The sequence below is a fragment of the Ascaphus truei genome, chromosome 4 (genome assembly GCF_040206685.1).
Source record: "Ascaphus truei isolate aAscTru1 chromosome 4, aAscTru1.hap1, whole genome shotgun sequence".
In the NCBI taxonomy this organism is placed as follows: Eukaryota; Metazoa; Chordata; class Amphibia; order Anura; family Ascaphidae; genus Ascaphus; species Ascaphus truei.
The window spans coordinates 7,142,371-7,163,124 of NC_134486.1; the positions used below are offsets into that span (position 1 = coordinate 7,142,371).

At 43.2% G+C, this 20,754-nt stretch overlaps 1 protein-coding gene across 1 annotated transcript in view; it reads left to right on the plus strand.

Annotated features, from left to right (window-relative positions):
* The first annotated feature begins 3,105 nt into the window (after nt 1-3,105).
* LOC142491877 (uncharacterized) overlaps nt 3,106-20,754 on the plus strand; it is a 72,512-nt gene continuing 54,863 nt past the window's right edge. Inside the window, exon 1 of the mRNA XM_075594697.1 lies at nt 3,106-3,220. Within this exon, the coding sequence (XP_075450812.1) occupies nt 3,136-3,220 (85 nt within the window). The 5' untranslated portion in view covers nt 3,106-3,135. The remainder of the gene's footprint in view (nt 3,221-20,754) is intronic.

Sequence of the window (20,754 nt, forward strand, 5' to 3'; positions counted from 1 at the left end):
CTTTTATAGCGCAGTGTCAGGCAAACCACCTGACGGACGGACACCTCCTCTCTCTTGGCGCAGTGTATCTCGCGCTCAGCCATCTGCTTCTGCAGCTCTTCAACCTGATCGTGCCAGACCTCCGTCAGGGTCTTCACCTCTTTCTGGTGCTTGCTCTGGGTTTGCATCAGCGCCTCCATTTTTTGGAGCTCTGCAGTTTGTGTCGCCTGGATCGCCGCTGATTCTGTATTCTGCAGTGCTTCCTGCATTTCTAACTTTTCCTGGATCAATTGCTTCTCCACTTTTTCTGCTTGGTGAAGCTTCTCATCACCTTCACTGATCTGGTCAGTCAAGTCTGAATTTTTCTGTGTCAGACTTACATTCTCTCTTTTTACAGTCTCTAAATTACTCAGGGTATTCTCATAGGTTTTCTTCAATGTACACAGCTCTGTGCTGCGAGCGTAGACCTCATGGCGTGAGAGTTCCAGCTCTGCTTTAAGCGCGCTAGCCTCTTGCCGAGAAACCCCCAACTCTGTGATGAAGTTTTGCACATCTTTCTGGGACATCTCATAGCATAGTTTCCAGTCAGTTCTTGTTTTCTTTGATTCGCTTGGCTCTCTGCCTATGATGGTAGCAGTAGCCTTTGTCATCTCTAGGCGTGTCGTCATTCCTGGGACGATTGCGCCAGGCCCTATGGGCTGTTGCTCATCTCGGCGCCTTTCTGACGCATGTCCTGACAGTGCAGGTTCAAGTGGCTCGGTCACTTCCCCTGTGACTTGAGGAACAGTTTTCTTTCTTTTTTCTTTATTAGCTCCAGAGATATCAGTGGTCCTGGGCACACACTCACTGTTATCAGCTTCCACATCTTGCTTGCACTCACAGGGCGTTGCTTGCTTTTGCAGCTGTTTGTCTTTGAAAATTTTGGGGCACACATCTTCCATGTGACCTACTTCACGACAGGCCCAGCATACTAAATTCATCTGTGGGTACGGCTCTCCTCCAGGGTCGTGATCATAGTATGGCCTGAAGGGACACTGTTTTGTATGGTTACGTACATTACACAACAAACATTTCACGTCGGCCATTTTAGAAACCCGGCAGGGACAATTTGCTAGCTGCAATTTCACTTACTTCAGCAGCTTACATACAGCACTTGCTAGCTGCAAATTCACTCACTTCAGCAAAAGGCATTAGCTTTACAAACAGCACTTGCTAGATGCAAATTTTTTTTTTTTTTTCCTTCAGCAAAACATTTTGGTTTTCTGTTTGGGTTCAGGGTGCTATTGCATCCACACTTCGCACATTCTCTGTGTATGCTAGAAGCACAACTGATATACACAGTGGGACAGACTTCACTCATAGCATCTGTACTTTAGTTCAGCTGGGCGGCCATTTTAACCCCCCGCATTTATTTGCAAACCCACAGACTTTTTAGTGTCTGCCCGCATTCTCCACCATATGTGACAAACGCCCCTCTTTTGTAGTGCTGACGTCTGTCTGGGTTCTTCCCGACACAGTCTTCTAGGGTTATTTAATACAAAAACAGGATCATGCAAAGTATTAAGCTGCTTAACTCAGGCTTCTGCCTGCTTTATTTTCATCCAAGTAAGGTACTGCAGCTTTAACATGTGTAGGTTAGAGTTACTCAGATACTTTCATTCAGCAGTTCACTCATTTCATTGTTACAGTATTTCCCACACTGTTATTTCAAGTAAAAAGAAACCAAATTATATAAACAAAATCCTATCCCTTTCAGGGATCTAACTACACATAGAATCAGTCTCTCTAACAGCTGCTGGCCAACTAACCTGGTTCCCCAGCTTAAAACAATGCTCTCTCATTTAGGGTCACTTAGATACAGCACAGTCTTTTAGCAACAGCAGTAAACATTTGTTTGGTCTTATCTGTTCGTGGTGGGAACTCGGTCCCGTGTCCAGGCAAATCCTCTGGTACTGTGATACTTGGAGGGGCCGTCAACCCCGAAACTGGAAACAGGGGAGCAGCGATACCCCCAGCCTCCAGGCTCTAAGGAGAGAGAGTCAAATGCAAAACCTCTCTGCTCTAAATACCTGTGCATGTGATTAGAAGAGCAGGTGAGGGAGAACTAGAGCCATTGTAATCTGTGGTCTGGATTTTCCATCCAGCTGCCTGAGGTAATGGGAAGCTGTGGAACGGATCATTTTTAGCTATTCCTGCACTTTCTGCTCTAAAATGGGGCAGAAAGCTGCCTAACATCTTTGGACTATGTCACAATATATATATATATATATATATATATATATATATATATTCCATAGCCTCTTGTGCATATCCAGTTAAAATCAACTGAGTACTAAAATCAATATCCCATAGCCTCTTGTGCATATCCAGTTAAAATCAACCCCACACTGATGAGACCCATCAAGGTCGAAACAGCTGTCTGTGGGTGGTTTTCTGGGTGTGCACCTTAACCCTGGCTGTGCTCAAAGCTGTGACCATGCAGCAAGCTTAAGCCTATAGGGAACCATGTTAAAAATGGTTTTTGAGGCAAAAAGTGACACTGTGTGCTCATTTGCATGTCATTTCCCAGAATCCCTTGCTGCAGTGGAAGTGCTGTATGCTTGGTGATAATGGGGAAAGGCGGGGTTGCAGACCTGCCTAAGACATGCAGATGAGCATACAGATGTATTTGTATATATATATATATATATATATATATATATATATATATATCTATATGATATTAACAAACATAGGTGTCACCGCCTACAATGTCAGCTGTTTATCACAATCATCAAGCAAAACATCCAAATCGTGGGAGCCCTAATGCACCAATGGGCCCTTCCCTGCACCACCCTGGTATTATGCAGGGATAATACATTACTTAGTGCTGCTCTGCATGTCTCTGGTAATGATACGGTTAATACATTTCTCAGTGGTTCTCAGGATTTAACTTTAATTTCTAAATGATGCTCAGCTCTCAGTGACGTGCTGTAATATGCCTAGGTGTCTCCTCCCTTACCTCTCCCTTGTCCTGTCCCCTCCCTTCCCTCTTCCTTGTCCTGTCCTGTCCCTCCCTTCCCTCTTCCTTGTCCTGTCCCTCCCTTCCCTGAGCTCAGGGTATAAATCCCAGTGTGTGACAGCCCTGGGGACTCAGACACAGCTCCAGCGACTAACATGTCTCCAACCGCTGGCTCCCTCCTTCTGGGGCTCGTTCTGTGCTGTGTGGGCATCTTGGCAGACATTACAACAGTTTCTCCAGGTGAGTATCATGTCAGGGAGATATGAGGGAGGTGCGTAACACAACAGGAAGATACACTGGCGACACACTTTATTCGAGCACGGCTAGTCCCGCGAATTCGGGTATACTCGGGTGTATTCAGGTTTCTGATATTTTTCAGCCAGAGTGCATTGCGTTATTTTCCGGCAGGAATTTAAGCTTTTTATTCCGGCTGGTTACAATACTGCAATGCCGTCAAAATACACATGGTGGCGCTTGCGAGCTATTCTCTGTGAAGCCGTCCCCTATAATGAATTGTAATGCAGTATATATATATATATATATATATATATATATATACAGGTATATACTGTATAACAACAACCCCTGTAAGCCCTAACATACAGTACTGTACTGTACTGTATATGCACATACATAAATGATACTACAGTACTGTATGGGCGGCGGGGGCGAGATGTGTTTGCAGCAGAGAGAGATCCGCTGCTCTCTCTCTGCGCAAACATCCACACATTAAAAATTATTTGAAATACATTTTTATTGATAGTGTAGATGTGCAGGGGGTCTCCGGAGCTGAACCGCGGTGGTTTTAGGTCTGGGGACCCCGTGCCCCCCGAGATACAGGCCCCTTTAGGGGGTGCCGGTATCCAGCTCTGCGTTAAAAGCCCCGATCACGTGACCGCGGCCTGTAAACCAAGCAGAGCAGAGGGATACCGGCACCCCCTAAAGGGGCCTGTATCTCGGGGGGCACGGGGTCCCCAGACCTGAAACCTGTGCGCTTCTGCTCTGGAGACCCCCTGCACATGTACACTATCAATAAAACACATACAATATACAGTATAAATAAACACTCGTTCTTTACCTTAGCGTCTATGCGCTATGGTAAAGAAGCATCATTTCTGTATTTTAATAATATTGTACAGTGAGCAGGGGGTTCCCTGAGCCAGAAATTAATGCTCAGGGAACCCCCCTGCTCCTGATCAATATTATTAAAAATACGGAAAATGCTGCGTCATTACCATAGCGGATAGCCGCTAAGGCAATGAAGGGGTTAACCCACCGTGCCCGCTTTATTGTGTGTAGTGGGGATGGGTGAGGGGGGTATTTGGCCCTTGGTGTGAGTTTAGGACTTGCGGGAGGGGGGGGGGGTTGCGGGTGCACTTAACCCCTTCACGATCGTAGCAGTTAATACCGCTACGGTCATGAAGGGGTTAAGCCCTCCCGCTACCCCACCCCCCCCCCCCCGCAAGCCCTCCCCAACCATCGTTGGGGCGAATACCCCATTCACCCACCCTCCCGCTACCCACAATAAAAAAATACACACACACAGCAGCCGCCAAAAAATAAATAAATAAATGACAATAAATACATTGGAAATACATTTTTATTGATAGTGTAGATGTGCAGGGGGTCTCCGGAGCTGAACCGCGGTGGTTTTAGGTCTGGGGACCCCGTGCCCCCCGAGATACAGGCCCCTTTAGGGGGTGCCGGTAGCCCTCTGCTTGGTTTAAAGGTCCCGATCACGTGATCGCGGCCTGTAAACCAAGCAGAGCAGAGGGATACCGGCACCCCCTAAAGGGGCCTGTATCTCGGGGGGCACGGGGTCCCCAGACCTAAAACCACCGCGGTTCAGCTCCGGAGACCCCCTGCACATGTACACTATCAATAAAAATGTATTTCAAATGTATTTATTGTCATTTATTTATTTATTTATTTATATTTATTTATTAATTGTGCTGCTGCTGCTGCAAGTCGTAAACTCACACCAAGGGCCAAACACCCCCCTCAACCCCAATAAAAAAAATTCACGCACAGCAGCCCCACAATTAATAAATAAATCTAAATAAATAAATAAATAAAATCTATGTAAAACCCCCTCCCCCTATTCTCGCTTTTAAAACGCCCTGCCTTCTCTCTAATCTATGTAAAAAAAACCTCCCCCTATCCCCCTATCCCCCTATTGTGTGTGTGCGTAAAGCTTCCCTGCAAGCTATGTAAAAAAAACCTCCCCCTATTGTGTGTGTGTTTAAATCTGTCTGGCCTGTGTTTCTGAGTGCTGAGTGCTCTGCGTTTAAAGGTCCCGATCACGTGATCGCGGCCTGTAAACCAAGCAGAGCAGAGGGATACCGGCACCCCCTAAAGGGGCCTGTATCTCGGGGGGCACGGGGTCCCCAGACCTGAAACCTGTGCGCTTCAGCTCCGGAGACCCCCTGCACATGTACACTATCAATAAAAATGTATTTCAAATGTATTTATTGTCATTTATTTATTTATTTATTTATATTTATTTATTAATTGTGCTGCTGCTGCTGCAAGTCGTAAACTCACACCAAGGGCCAAACACCCCCCTCACCCCCAATAAAAAAAATTCACGCACAGCAGCCCCACAATTAATAAATAAATCTAAATAAATAAATAAATAAAATCTATGTAAAACCCCCTCCCCCTATTCTCGCTTTTAAAACGCCCTGCCTTCTCTCTAATCTATGTAAAAAAAACCTCCCCCTATCCCCCTATCCCCCTATTGTGTGTGTGCGTTAAGCTTCCCTGCAAGCTATGTAAAAAAAACCTCCCCCTATTGTGTGTGTGTTTAAATCTGTCTGGCCTGTGTTTCTGAGTGCTGAGTGCTCTGCGTTTAACCAAGCAGAGCAGAGGGATACCGGCACCCCCTAAAGGGGCCTGTATCTCGGGGGGCACGGGGTCCCCAGACCTAAAACCACCGCGGTTCAGCTCCGGAGACCCCCTGCACATGTACACTATCAATAAAAATGTATTTCAAATGTATTTATTGTCATTTATTTATTTATTTATTTATATTTATTTATTAATTGTGCTGCTGCTGCTGCAAGTCGTAAACTCACACCAAGGGCCAAACACCCCCCTCACCCCCAATAAAAAAAATTCACGCACAGCAGCCCCACAATTAATAAATAAATCTAAATAAATAAATAAATAAAGACATGAAGAGAAATAAATATATACTGTACAGTATATACACTGTATATATATATATATATATATATATATATATATATATATATATATATATATATATACAGTATACATATATACACTGTGTATATATACTGTATATATATATATATATATATATATATATATATATATATATATATATATACATACTGTATGTGAGTGAAAAGAGAAAAAAGTAACCCGTATGGGAGCACTCAGGTATGCAATTGATATATTTGTTTATTTATTTGACACAGTGCAAAAAGGGATGAATAAACAGTACATGATTTAAAAACACTTAAAAAAGAGGCATGGACCCTTAAACACTAATGAACAGCACTAGGGAACGACACACACTGTCAACCCTAAACATGAAAAGGATAGTGACTCAAAAAACACTAGGGAGAATCAAAGTGAATCACAATACAGTAGGTTACTGGGTTTAAAGGCACCTACAGTATACAACGCTAAGGATAATGCACACTACAATACCAAAAAGTATTTTAACCAAGCAAGTAAACCAAAATCAATATATACTGTAAGTAACAACCAGAAAAGACAATTTAAAACCAAACTAACCCTTACAATACCAAGGATTACATCTATCTAATTGTAAAAAACCTTATACAGTACATTATACACAGCATTGTTTAAAAACCCCTTCCCCCCTAATGTTTGTGTTAAGCAGATTACACTGAAGGGAGAGAGATATAAAGGCCTAAAGCCCCTTCCCCCCCTAATGTTTCTGTTAAGTAGATTACACTGAAGGGAGAGAGATATAAAGGCCTAAAGCCCCTTCCCCCCTAATGTTTGTGTTAAGCAGATTACACTGAAGGGAGAGAGATATAAAGGCCTAAAGCCCCTTCCCCCCCTAATGTTTCTGTTAAGTAGATTACACTGAAGGGAGAGAGATATAAAGGCCTAAAGCCTTACCTGCATTGGTAAACCCTCCCTGCATTGGTAAACCCTCCCTGCATTGATGTCGTGTAGTGTACAGTACAGTATGTAAATGTGGGGAGGAGGGGGGCCCAATGTGCATAATGTACTGTGAGGTCTAACCACCCTCACCCCCTACCCACATACTGTACCGTTACCCCCCCCCCCCCCCCCATCCTGGCCATGGCCCCTCACGCACAGCAGCTCCACAATTAATAAATAAATCTAAATAAATACAGTACATGAAGAGAAATAAATATATACTTTATATATAAATGTGAGTTTATAACTAAAATAAAGAATATTATTTCTAGGGGCCCTAGAACAGAAGTTCCCACGCCAATTTCGCGCTCATTGCTCTTTTTTTTGCTCTTTTTTTACAATGTTGCTGGTCTTGCGGCTTTGCAGTATGCAAGCAAAAAGCGCAGTGTATGAAGTCTGGGTGAGCGCTTTCCACATTTGATGCCTACGGCACCTTCCCATTTCTACACACTTCAATACCTGCACAGTTGGTAGCGCTTTCCATCCCAGCTACCATTCTGGATTTTCACCTCTCACAGGCCATTCTTGCCCGAGTCTGTCCTATCAGACAGGGGCATTAACCTGTATCCACACCACCTGGACAATTTCTCTCTGTCAGAGACTTGTGCTATTTATTTTATATATTTTTGTGTAATTATTCATGCAAATTTATGCTCATTTCATATGTGGTTTTCAACATAAAGTGGCTGCTGGGCCTGATCCTAACTCATACAGTATACAGTAGCGCTTCCCTGTTTGTTAGTTTATTGCAAGCAAAAAGCAGTTTGTAGTACTGAGTGTGAGATAAATTACTGTATTTATCAGTGTTGTTCAAAGAGAGTTGATCAGAAGGATTCCCCTTATATACAGTACGTAGAATTAATAAAATTGTATTATTTTCCGATATCCGCAGTGATTCTGGTCAACCTGACAGATTTTTAGTAATACAGTATACTGTACTGCAAGACCATGTGTTGTCTACCTTTTACTACAGTATACTGTACTGTATGAATGACAATAGAGTGCTGTATACTTTATAAGGGGAATCCTTCTGATCAATTCTCTTTGATCAATACTGATAAATACAGTATCATATTTATACCCCTTTAGCACCTGTCGTTCCATCCTATGCACCCATTTACTGTACAATGGTGATTGCGGTCGTATTCACGTACTTTATGTGAGATAAATTAACCAGTTCTTTTATTGCTGAAGTCGCCACAAAATACTTTTATTTACAAATACAGTACAATACAATGGTGAAACATTTCAAGTTAACAGCAATTCAAAACATCAACACACAATAATACATACTTTACAGTACTGTATACTGTACTAGTATATTTGGGCCTTGTCTTTGGGGGTTTATTAATGCAATTATTAGGGTGACCTGGCGTTGGAAATACTGACACAGTACAATCCTACAGTACAGCTACACCACCCACCCCCTCCCTTAGAGTTTTTAATCCCTCCCTGGCCAAGCATCAATCGTCTGGCTAATCCAATCCAAGCCATTGTTTTGTTAAACTGGCCCTGGGCTGTTCAGAACAGCCACTGCTTCAAAATTACTGAAAATATACAGGATAAATATACAGTGATGTGAAATAATCCTTTCTGTGTGTCTGAGAGTGTTGAAAGTCACCAGGTCCTCATCTCGTAGAGTACATTCTCGAATACCTTTAGAATAAAAATACAGTATATATAAATATACAGTATAAATATTGCACAGTATACTGTAATGTTAAATAACCCATCCTGTTCTTTTTCCCTTCATACTGTAACAGTATCCTCATTGTGTCTGCGGTACAGTAGTTCATTGAGAGAGGAGAGGTTTTGTGTACATCATTACTGCTGTTTATATACTGTACATTTGACTGCACAAGCAGATTTGACGAACACAAGGCCCCCCCTCCCCTCTGGTGCACCCTTTTTCCTGGAACGACAAGAAAACAAAAACTTTGTTCAGTTACTGTACTGTACTGTATGTGCGTACTGTATTATGGTAGACCTACTGTACAGTAGGTGGCTGGTGCAGCTTTCTCTGGAAAGAAAAAATGGAGCAGTTAGTAGGCAGTTACTGTAGTATGTCAAACTAGTCTACTGTACTGTATACTGGAACTACTGTAAACTCTGACTATTGGGAAAGCTAAAATCTGTGCCATACTTACCTGTATCATAGTGTACCTACTGTACAATACTACAGCACTGTACTACTTTCCTGATGCTTGTCCATTGCGCGCGATGACAATGGGCAACACAGTGGCAATATGGTCTATATATTTATTGCATCGTTCCTCGGTGAGTACATCGTTCCAAAAACTCATTATGGCTGTATACAACTCGTCCTTCTTGGAGGGTTTCGCCACTTTACGGATGTGGTCCTTCAGCTGATGCCAGACCATTTCGATCGGATTGAAGTCTGGTGATCTGTGATTGGAAAGAAAGGACAATTAGTTTAAGAGATACAGTACACAGTAAAAACAGTGGGGAACATATAAATGGGACACGGTCTACTACACTTACTCCGCTGGCGTCTTCACCCAGTTGATGCCGCGCTCAAGGATATGCGCCGTCGACGCGGTGTGCTTGGGATCATTGTCCTGGTAAAAGCGATGACCATTGGGAAAGTCTTGTGTGATGTATCGCACTATCACGGGCACAATGTTGTCTTGGAAGAAATCTTTATTCATGATTCCTATAGCAAGAAAAGAAAAGTGCTCAATAGTACAGTACAGTGCATACGGTAAGGCAACACTAGTCAAGTACAGTGCATTAGGCGGCATTATATTTGAGAAATTGTACCTTCAAAGACGACAATGCATCCCGGTCCACGCCTAGAGATGGCACCCCACACATGCAGCTTCACAGGGTGTTTTGGCCGTGGCTTCAAAGTTATGCGGCCTTTTTTGTGGAACGCAAATCTTGCAAATCTCTCCAGCGACACAGTAGACTCATCAGTGAAGATGCAATCCTGGAAAGTCTCACCGCTGTCGATCCATGCCTGGGCCTGGAGCACTCTTTTGATTTTGTTTGCGTCCCGTATCATGGGGTACGCTCTGTAATGACAATGAATAAAAAATGTTAGCGTCACAGCGCAGTACAGTTTGCAAAACAACATTTTTACTTTACAGTACAGTACCTCCTGTACTGTCCACTACTAACCTCACACGTCCATATTTCCATCCAATTCTGCGTCTCATCTTCTTTATGCTGCTCTCGGATACAGTCAGATTGTGGTTTTCCTGAAGAGTGTTTTTAACCCTTAATGCGCTCCTCTCATCATTCTCCTCACTTATTCTGTCCACCAGAAGAGTAGTCTCCCTACAATGCAAAGAAATTATATTGTGTTATTAATATGCAGCAATATAAAATGTATACTGTATACTGTACATGTAATGTTGTAATATACAGTAAATATAAATATACAAAAAATGTATACTGCTGTACTATAAATATAAATAGACAAAATATACAGTATACAGTACTGTTGTAATATAAATATACTATATAAATATTCCGTTGTCAGATGAATTGCAATATACCAAAAGTGTATACTGCTGCACAAAAAATATAAATTGACCACACATACAGTACACTACAGTATATACTGTTGTAATATAATAAATATACTATATAAATACGGTATACTGTTGTTATATCATAATAAATACACATCATATACTGTATATTCCGTTGTCAGATGAATTGCAATATACCAAAAGTGTATACTGCTGCACAAAAAATATAAATTGACCACACATACAGTACACTACAGTATATACTGTTGTAATATAATAAATATACTATATAAATACGGTATACTGTTGTTATATCATAATAAATACACATCATATACTGTATATTCCGTTGTCAGATGAATTGCAATATACCAAAAGTGTATACTGCTGCACAAAAAATATAAATTGACCACACATACAGTACACTACAGTATATACTGTTGTAATATAATAAATATACTATATAAATACGGTATACTGTTGTTATATCATAATAAATACACATCATATACTGTATATTCCGTTGTCAGATGAATTGCAATATACCAAAAGTGTATACTGCTGCACAAAAAATATAAATTGACCACACATACAGTACACTACAGTATATACTGTTGTAATATAATAAATATACTATATAAATACGGTATACTGTTGTTATATCATAATAAATACACATCATATACTGTATATTCCGTTGTCAGATGAATTGCAATATACCAAAAGTGTATACTGCTGCACAAAAAATATAAATTGACCACACATACAGTACACTACAGTATATACTGTTGTAATATAATAAATATACTATATAAATACGGTATACTGTAGATGTACACTACAGTTTTCTATATTTTTTTTGGTTAAGTTTTATAAATACAGTATACTTACGCATTTGTTACCCTTGGTGCCTTTTTGCGGTCTCTGTTTTTTCCTTGTGCATGATAGCACACAGTGCTTGATGGCACAACGAGGCCAGAAGCAGTTAACCAGCGCTGGATATCTGCAATTCGTTGTCCGCTCGTGTACATCTCCTTCATTCTCATGCTGAGATCCTTTGAAATCTTCTTAACAGGCATTGCTGCGAGTACTGTAGAAAGAAATACAAACACAAGAATGTGTATTCGATGTTTAGTCGATGTGTATTCAATGTGCAGTGAATCCACAAAATGGATGGTGTATTTATATGTTAATGACTCACATAACAGACCACCCACTTTCAACACCTGTACCTGGCCACCATGCATAAAAGGTTGTACACGTTGCATAGCCCACCACTTGCTGATCTTTATCTGAGGCATTGTCCAGATACTGCATTGTGTCTCCCGCTTACATGGAGCATCCCCGGTTCTATGGACGAAAGAATCATCTCACCTCTGCTGTGCCTGCCACACTGAAAAAAAGAAAGGCAGTTACCGTTCCCAAGCCAAAGGCAAAGCGACAGGCTAAGGCCAACAAAGAAAACCTTCTGCTGACCCCAAAGGCTAAGGCTTTTAAAACACGTCAGCCTTATTATGTGAAGAAGAAATACGGTACTGTGCTCGGTTCGCAAGACGCATGGCAGCCAACTCACCGAATCCGCAGACCACTTGCTCCCATATGCTTCGACGACTCTGCTGTAGCTGTCCCGGAAATCTTCAGCCCGGCTTCTCCACCCCCATCTTCTCCGGTTCCATCTGAAGATGCTGCTGCCTCTGAAATCAACGGGTCACTGTCTCCTTTGCTCTTGGACGACTCTGCTTCTCTCCCGGAAATCCAGCGGTCACCTTCTCCATCCCTCTTCCACCACGCTGCAGCTTCTCCTGTACCGGGCATCCCCAGGTCACCTCTTCCACTCTCCATCGATGCCGCTTCTCTCCAGGGAACCCCCATCTCATCCTCCGTTGCACCCATCCCCCCAGATCTCCAGATGCCATGCACAAGCAGCTCGTTGGACCGGATCCTGAATGGGCTAAGTGTGGATCTCCCCGGGAATTCTAGTGTGCTGGCAAAGCTAGATCTGCTTCTGGAGTCGGTGCTACATATGGAGCAACGGCTGGATCAACGGATGCTACATATGGAGCAACGGATGGATCAACGGATGGACAAGATAGAGGCAGACATAGCGGGCATACATTATTTGCTCGGTGTTAATGCCCCTGTTTCCCCGACGCTGGAGCAGGGGGGTGACATGGATGTGATGCATGGTACCTTCGACCCCCTTCCATCACCAAGCACACACCCTCCACCAGAAGATACAGTGTACTATGCTATTGAGGAGGACATGACAACCCCATCTAGACCACGCCAGGAGACAACCCGGCGACCACTACCGGAGGAAAGCTTCCTCCCAGACACCCTACCATTGCCCATCGCCTCAAGTACACCCGCTCCCAAAAGACTTCCTACACCCGCTCGCATACAAACAGTGCCCGACATCTCCCTGTGCGATCTGACACCGGTGCTGAGGGAGAAGTATAGGGTGAGGAGTGCTGGTATACCACACAAGTATGCCTTGATCATATTTAAACACCATGTTCCCTACACATTGTACTGCGAGTGGGTGTTCAAAGTGAACTATGATGGGAATCGCCAAAAAAATGCCCTTCCTGCCAATTTAAGGAAAAAGATTGTGGAAGAAATGCAGCGCTATTACCCTGTTACAGATCCTGTAATGAGAGGCGTTAGAGACTGCATTAATGGCGTTTTGCGCCATGCAAGGCATCGGCCATGGCTGGAAAATGGGGAGGACTTTCAGTGAGACCATACTGTAATGTTGTGCTGTACTGTACAGTACATGTTTTACCCTATAGTACCTGCTGTACTTAAACAAAGGATACTGAATGTTGTTGTGTGTTGCACGGTTTTTGTACTGTATTTGTAAATAAAAGTTTTTAGTGGCGACTTCAGCAATAAAAGAACTGGTTACTTTATCTCACACACAGTACTACAAACTGCTTTTTGCTGCCAGACTGCAAACCCGCAAGACCAGCAACATTGTAACAAAAGAGCAATGAGCGCGCAATTGGCGTGGGAACTTCTGTTCTAAGGCCCCTATAAATAATATTCTTTATTTTATTTATAAACTCACATTTATAAACCCCGTCACCCACCCCCGCTAAACACAATAAAAAATAATCACACACAGCAGCCGCCAAAAAATAAATAAATAAATGACAATAAATACATTGGAAATACATTTTTATTGATAGTGTAGATGTGCAGGGGGTCTCTGGAGCTGAACCGCACAGGTTTTAGGTCTGGGGACCCCGTGCCCCCCGAGATACAGGCCCCTTTAGGGGGTGCCGGTAGCCCTCTGCTTGGTTTAAAGGTCCGATCACGTGATCGCGGCCTGTAAACCAAGCAGAGCAGAGGGATACCGGCACCCCCTAAAGGGGCCTGTATCTCGGGGGGCACGGGGTCCCCAGACCTGAAACCTGTGCGCTTCAGCTCCGGAGAACATCTACACTGTGAATAAAACACACACATCATTAAAGAATCATTCTTTAGCTTAGCGGCTATGCGCTATGGTAAAGAAGCAGCATTTCTGTCTTTTTAATAATATTGTAGAGTGAGCAGGGGGTTCCCTGAGACAGAAATCTAATCTCAGGGGACCCCCTGCTCCTGCACAATATTATTAAAAGTTCAGAAACGAGGCTTCATTAGCATAGCGTATAGCCGCTAAGGTAATGAAGGGGTTAACGCATAATAACCAATAAATACATTCAATACACTACCCACTACCCATGGCAACCTCCGCTGCTGTACAGTAAAACAGAGAAAAAAAATAACACTTTCAAAGTAATGTCCCCTAACCCCTTAATCACCATAGCGGTTATTAACCGCTACAGTCATGAAGGGGTTAACCCGCCCTCACCCACCACTTGGGACGCCTACTGTACATACCCTCCCACTCTAACCCCCCACCCCGTGAGGCCTAACCACCCTCAACCCTCACCCACTAACTACCCACAAGGGAGGCCTACCCACATACCGTTGGGGAAACACCCCACCCCCACCCCAGTACCCACAATAAAAACAGTACAATCACCCACAATAAACAGCATTCTATTTATTAAATACATTACCCACCCCCTGTGCCCCCCCCCCCCCCATAAATACAAGATTTATTCTTTTACATTCAGGGTCCATAACGCAGCCCCACGCTAGTCCCCGGTGGGCTGGCAGGGCACCTGGACAGACCTACAGTTTACCAGCAGCATTCCACAGGTTCTGGAGGCCTGCTGGTGGATCCTGCCAGCACCATGGCGCCCAGGTGGTCTCCTTGGGTCACCGTGAGCCTCAATTGGGTCCACACGGTAGGCCCAAGGATGTCTGGGAGCCCCGGGTCAAACCCACAGGTGTCTGCGGGGCCTCGGGTGGTTCCCATGGGGGTCTGGGGAACTCACGGGTGCTCACTACGGGTCCGCGGTGCCCCCACAGAAGTGGGACCACACATCATCATCCCCGCACCTACGGCTCGGAGGTGCCCCCACAGAAGTGGGACCACACATCGTCATGCCCGCAGACTACGGGTCCGCGGTGCCCCCACAGAAGTGGGACCACACATCATCATCCCCGCATGTGTCACCCGTGGAACCACCAGCCTGCTACCCTTTAGGATACCCGAGGATTCCCCGCGGGTGGTCTCCAGAGGTCCCACGCAAAACCACGGAAGTAACCCTGAATGTAAAAAAAATAAACCTGGCCAATACATTCAATACATACAGTACACCCTCCCCCCCAACACCTACAGTACAATAATGTGCAAAATAACTATTATCCAGATATGGATAATAGATTAATTGCCCATTATTAAAAACATTAACTAGCATATACAAATAAATAAAGTACTACTGACCTCATCAATACGAAGTGTCCGATGCCAGCGCCTTCCTTCTCTTGCCCACACAAAACATAGCCAAAACCAAGCCAATACATTGCAATTACATTCAGATATCAATTAACCCCTTAAACACCTTATCGGATAATAACCGCAAAGGTAATTAAGGGGTTAAGCCACACAGGCACGATACCCACCCTTCACCCATGAATTTGTACTGTGGCTTCATCATGCAACTATATATATATATACTGTATATATATACATACAGAGAGACAGAGAGAAAGAGAGAGAGAGAGATATATACAGTATATATATATACACACGTTATATACACACCCATGATAAACCAAATATACAGTACAAATAAATGTAGAAGGGTTATCAAAACCATACTGTTCTACAACCAAACACTTCTCCATACAGATACTACATTAAAATCAATTTCCTTTAAAAATCCTAACTGATCTCACAATCTACTGTACTGTATATGATCACAAACCAATGAAAAAAAAGTCACATTCCAAAATGCATAAAATCTATGCACCATACTGTATACATTCTGCAAATTAATCAAACGTAAACAAAAATCAGTTAGCAATCATTATTTACACCCCTAAACATTTCACACTCAATCAAGAACAATGAGACCATTAACAGATTCACGCCTAGAGCAGAACAATTAAGCCTTTGAAAAAATATAAGTACCGACAAAAATACAACCTTTACAGTACAGTACAACCAAGGCTATCTATCCCTGACCTTCCTCAAACACACAATACAATACCAAGGAATAATACATCTATCTAATTTTAAAATACTTTAAACTCACAAAATAATTAAAAACACATCTAATCCAGCTTTTAAAACATCATCATTTCTTACCCTGAATGTATACTGTACTGTATATCTCTCTAGACATATATATTGTACATACATACATACAGTGGCAAGAAATGATATACCACAAAAAAATAAAAATACACAGGTTAAAAAACCTTTTGAAAAAATTAACAAGTTAAATAAAATACATTTCTTTACTGTAGTTCACTTACCATTACTTGCCCCCACCGACTCCCGTTGCCCAGCTTACTCACGAACCAATCCACGATCAGGAACCCATAAAATAATAAACCATTGAAAATAATAAACATTAAACTAAAAATCCAAACCAATCCACGGGTCTTCTACTTGTAATACACCTTCATCTGTATTCTTCTTTCTTCTATCTCCTTCCGGGCGGGGCAGGGCGTGGTCTTCTTTCCATCATCGGCCACGCCCTTGTCTTTTTCCTTCTCCGGAGGTCCTTCCTCCGCGGCGTCTGGCTGCAAAATGAGACGACATAGGCTTTTAAAGGCCTATGACGTCACATTTTGCGTCATGGTTCCCACGGTCCTGATTGGACCGTGAAAACCATGTGTGTTGGCCGATAATAAAAAAATGATGACGTCACTTAAAGGGAATGAAAGCACAGCCAATCAGAATGGCTTTGCTTCAATTGCCTTTAAGATGACGTCATGAAAAGGCACATGGCCGTGCACACATGGTACTAGAGCCAATCAGAGCGTGGGAACTTTATGCCTACTCTGATTGGCTCTGGTATACCATGTGTCAGGGGCTTGGGGGAGAAAGGATGTGACGTCAATGAAAACCTGTCACGTGGTACGGTAGCCAATCAGAGCGTGGGAACTTTATCCCTACTCTGATTGGCTCTGGTATACCATGTGTCAGGGGCTTGGGGGAGAAAGGATGTGACGTCAATGAAAACCTGTCACGTGGTACGGTAGCCAATCAGAGCGTGGGAACTTTATCCCTACTCTGATTGGCTCTGGTATACCATGTGTCAGGGGCTTGGGGGAGAAAGGATGTGACGTCAATGAAAACCTGTCACGTGGTACGGTAGCCAATCAGAGCGTGGGAACTTTATCCCTACTCTGATTGGCTCTGGTATACCATGTGTCAGGGGCTTGGGGGAGAAAGGATGTGACGTCAATGAAAACCTGTCACGTGGTACGGTAGCCAATCAGAGCGTGGGAACTTTATCCTTATTGACGTCACATCCTTTCTCCCCCAAGCCCCTGACACATGGTATACCAGAGCCAATCAGAGTAGGCATAAAGTTCCCACGCTATGATTGGCTCTAGTACCATGTGTGCACGGCCATGTGCCTTTTCATGACGTCATCTTAAAGGCAATTGAAGCAAAGCCATTCTGATTGGCTGTGCTTTCATTCCCTTTAAGTGACGTCATCATTTTTTTATTATCGGCCAACACACATGGTTTTCACGGTCCAATCAGGACCGTGGGAACCATGACGCAAAATGTGACGTCATAGGCCTTTAAAAGCCTATGTCGTCTCATTTTGCAGCCAGACGCCGCGGAGGAAGGACCTCCGGAGAAGGAAAAAGACAAGGGCGTGGCCGATGATGGAAAGAAGACCACGCCCTGCCCCGCCCGGAAGGAGATAGAAGAAAGAAGAATACAGATGAAGGTGTATTACAAGTAGAAGACCCGTGGATTGGTTTGGATTTTTAGTTTAATGTTTATTATTTTCAATGGTTTATTATTTTATGGGTTCCTGATCGTGGATTGGTTCGTGAGTAAGCTGGGCAACGGGAGTCGGTGGGGGCAAGTAATGGTAAGTGAACTACAGTAAAGAAATGTATTTTATTTAACTTGTTAATTTTTTCAAAAGGTTTTTTAACCTGTGTATTTTTATTTTTTTGTGGTATATCATTTCTTGCCACTGTATGTATGTATGTACAATATATATGTCTAGAGAGATATACAGTACAGTATACATTCAGGGTAAGAAATGATGATGTTTTAAAAGCTGGATTAGATGTGTTTTTAATTATTTTGTGAGTTTAAAGTATTTTAAAATTAGATAGATGTATTATTCCTTGGTATTGTATTGTGTGTTTGAGGAAGGTCAGGGATAGATAGCCTTGGTTGTACTGTACTGTAAAGGTTGTATTTTTGTCGGTACTTATATTTTTTCAAAGGCTTAATTGTTCTGCTCTAGGCGTGAATCTGTTAATGGTCTCATTGTTCTTGATTGAGTGTGAAATGTTTAGGGGTGTAAATAATGATTGCTAACTGATTTTTGTTTACGTTTGATTAATTTGCAGAATGTATACAGTATGGTGCATAGATTTTATGCATTTTGGAATGTGACTTTTTTTTCATTGGTTTGTGATCATATACAGTACAGTAGATTGTGAGATCAGTTAGGATTTTTAAAGGAAATTGATTTTAATGTAGTATCTGTATGGAGAAGTGTTTGGTTGTAGAACAGTATGGTTTTGATAACCCTTCTACATTTATTTGTACTGTATATTTGGTTTATCATGGGTGTGTATATAACGTGTGTATATATATATACTGTATATATCTCTCTCTCTCTCTTTCTCTCTGTCTCTCTGTATGTATATATATACAGTATATATATATATATAGTTGCATGATGAAGCCACAGTACAAATTCATGGGTGAAGGGTGGGTATCGTGCCTGTGTGGCTTAACCCCTTAATTACCTTTGCGGTTATTATCCGATAAGGTGTTTAAGGGGTTAATTGATATCTGAATGTAATTGCAATGTATTGGCTTGGTTTTGGCTATGTTTTGTGTGGGCAAGAGAAGGAAGGCGCTGGCATCGGACACTTCGTATTGATGAGGTCAGTAGTACTTTATTTATTTGTATATGCTAGTTAATGTTTTTAATAATGGGCAATTAATCTATTATCCATATCTGGATAATAGTTATTTTGCACATTATTGTACTGTAGGTGTTGGGGGGGAGGGTGTACTGTATGTATTGAATGTATTGGCCAGGTTTATTTTTTTTACATTCAGGGTTACTTCCGTGGTTTTGCGTGGGACCTCTGGAGACCACCCGCGGGGAATCCTCGGGTATCCTAAAGGGTAGCAGGCTGGTGGTTCCACGGGTGACACATGCGGGGATGATGATGTGTGGTCCCACTTCTGTGGGGGCACCGCGGACCCGTAGTCTGCGGGCATGACGATGTGTGGTCCCACTTCTGTGGGGGCACCTCCGAGCCGTAGGTGCGGGGATGATGATGTGTGGTCCCACTTCTGTGGGGGCACCGCGGACCCGTAGTGAGCACCCGTGAGTTCCCCAGACCCCCATGGGAACCACCCGAGGCCCCGCAGACACCTGTGGGTTTGACCCGGGGCTCCCAGACATCCTTGGGCCTACCGTGTGGACCCAATTGAGGCTCACGGTGACCCAAGGAGACCACCTGGGCGCCATGGTGCTGGCAGGATCCACCAGCAGGCCTCCAGAACCTGTGGAATGCTGCTGGTAAACTGTAGGTCTGTCCAGGTGCCCTGCCAGCCCACCGGGGACTAGCGTGGGGCTGCGTTATGGACCCTGAATGTAAAAGAATAAATCTTGTATTTATGGGGGGGGGGGGGGCACAGGGGGTGGGTAATGTATTTAATAAATAGAATGCTGTTTATTGTGGGTGATTGTACTGTTTTTATTGTGGGTACTGGGGTGGGGGTGGGGTGTTTCCCCAACGGTATGTGGGTAGGCCTCCCTTGTGGGAACTGATTGGGTGGTTAGGCCTCACGGGTGGGGGGGGGGTTAGTGTGGGAGGGTATGTAGGCATCCCGAGTGGTGGGTGGGTGAGGGTGGGTTAACCCCTTCATGACTGTAGCGGTTAATAACCGCTATGGTGATTAAGGGGTTAGGGGACATTACTTTGTATGTTTTAATTTTTGTGTCTGTTTTGCAGAAGCGGAGGGGCCATGGCCAGGATGGGGGGGGGGGTTAACGGTATGTGGGTAGGGGGTGAGGGTGGTTAGCAATGCAGGGAGGGAGATTTACTGGTAACAGAAACATCTCTCTCCCTTCAATGTACTGTAATCTGTTTAAAGCCCCCTCCCCCCTAATGTGTGTTTCTGTAAAATCTCTCTCCCTTCAATGTACTGTAATCTGTTTAACAGAAACATTAGGGGGGAAGGGGCTTTAGGCCTTTATATCTCTCTCCCTTCAGTGTAATCTATTTAACAGAAACATTAGGGGGGGAAGGGGCTTTAGGCCTTTATATCTCTCTCCCTTCAGTGTAATCTGCTTAACACAAACATTAGGGGGGAAGGGGTTTTTAAACAATGCTGTGTATAATGTACTGTATAAGGTTTTTTACAATTAGATAGATGTAATCCTTGGTATTGTAAGGGTTAGTTTGGTTTTAAATTGTCTTTTCTGGTTGTTACTTACAGTATATATTGATTTTGGTTTACTTGCTTGGTTAAAATACTTT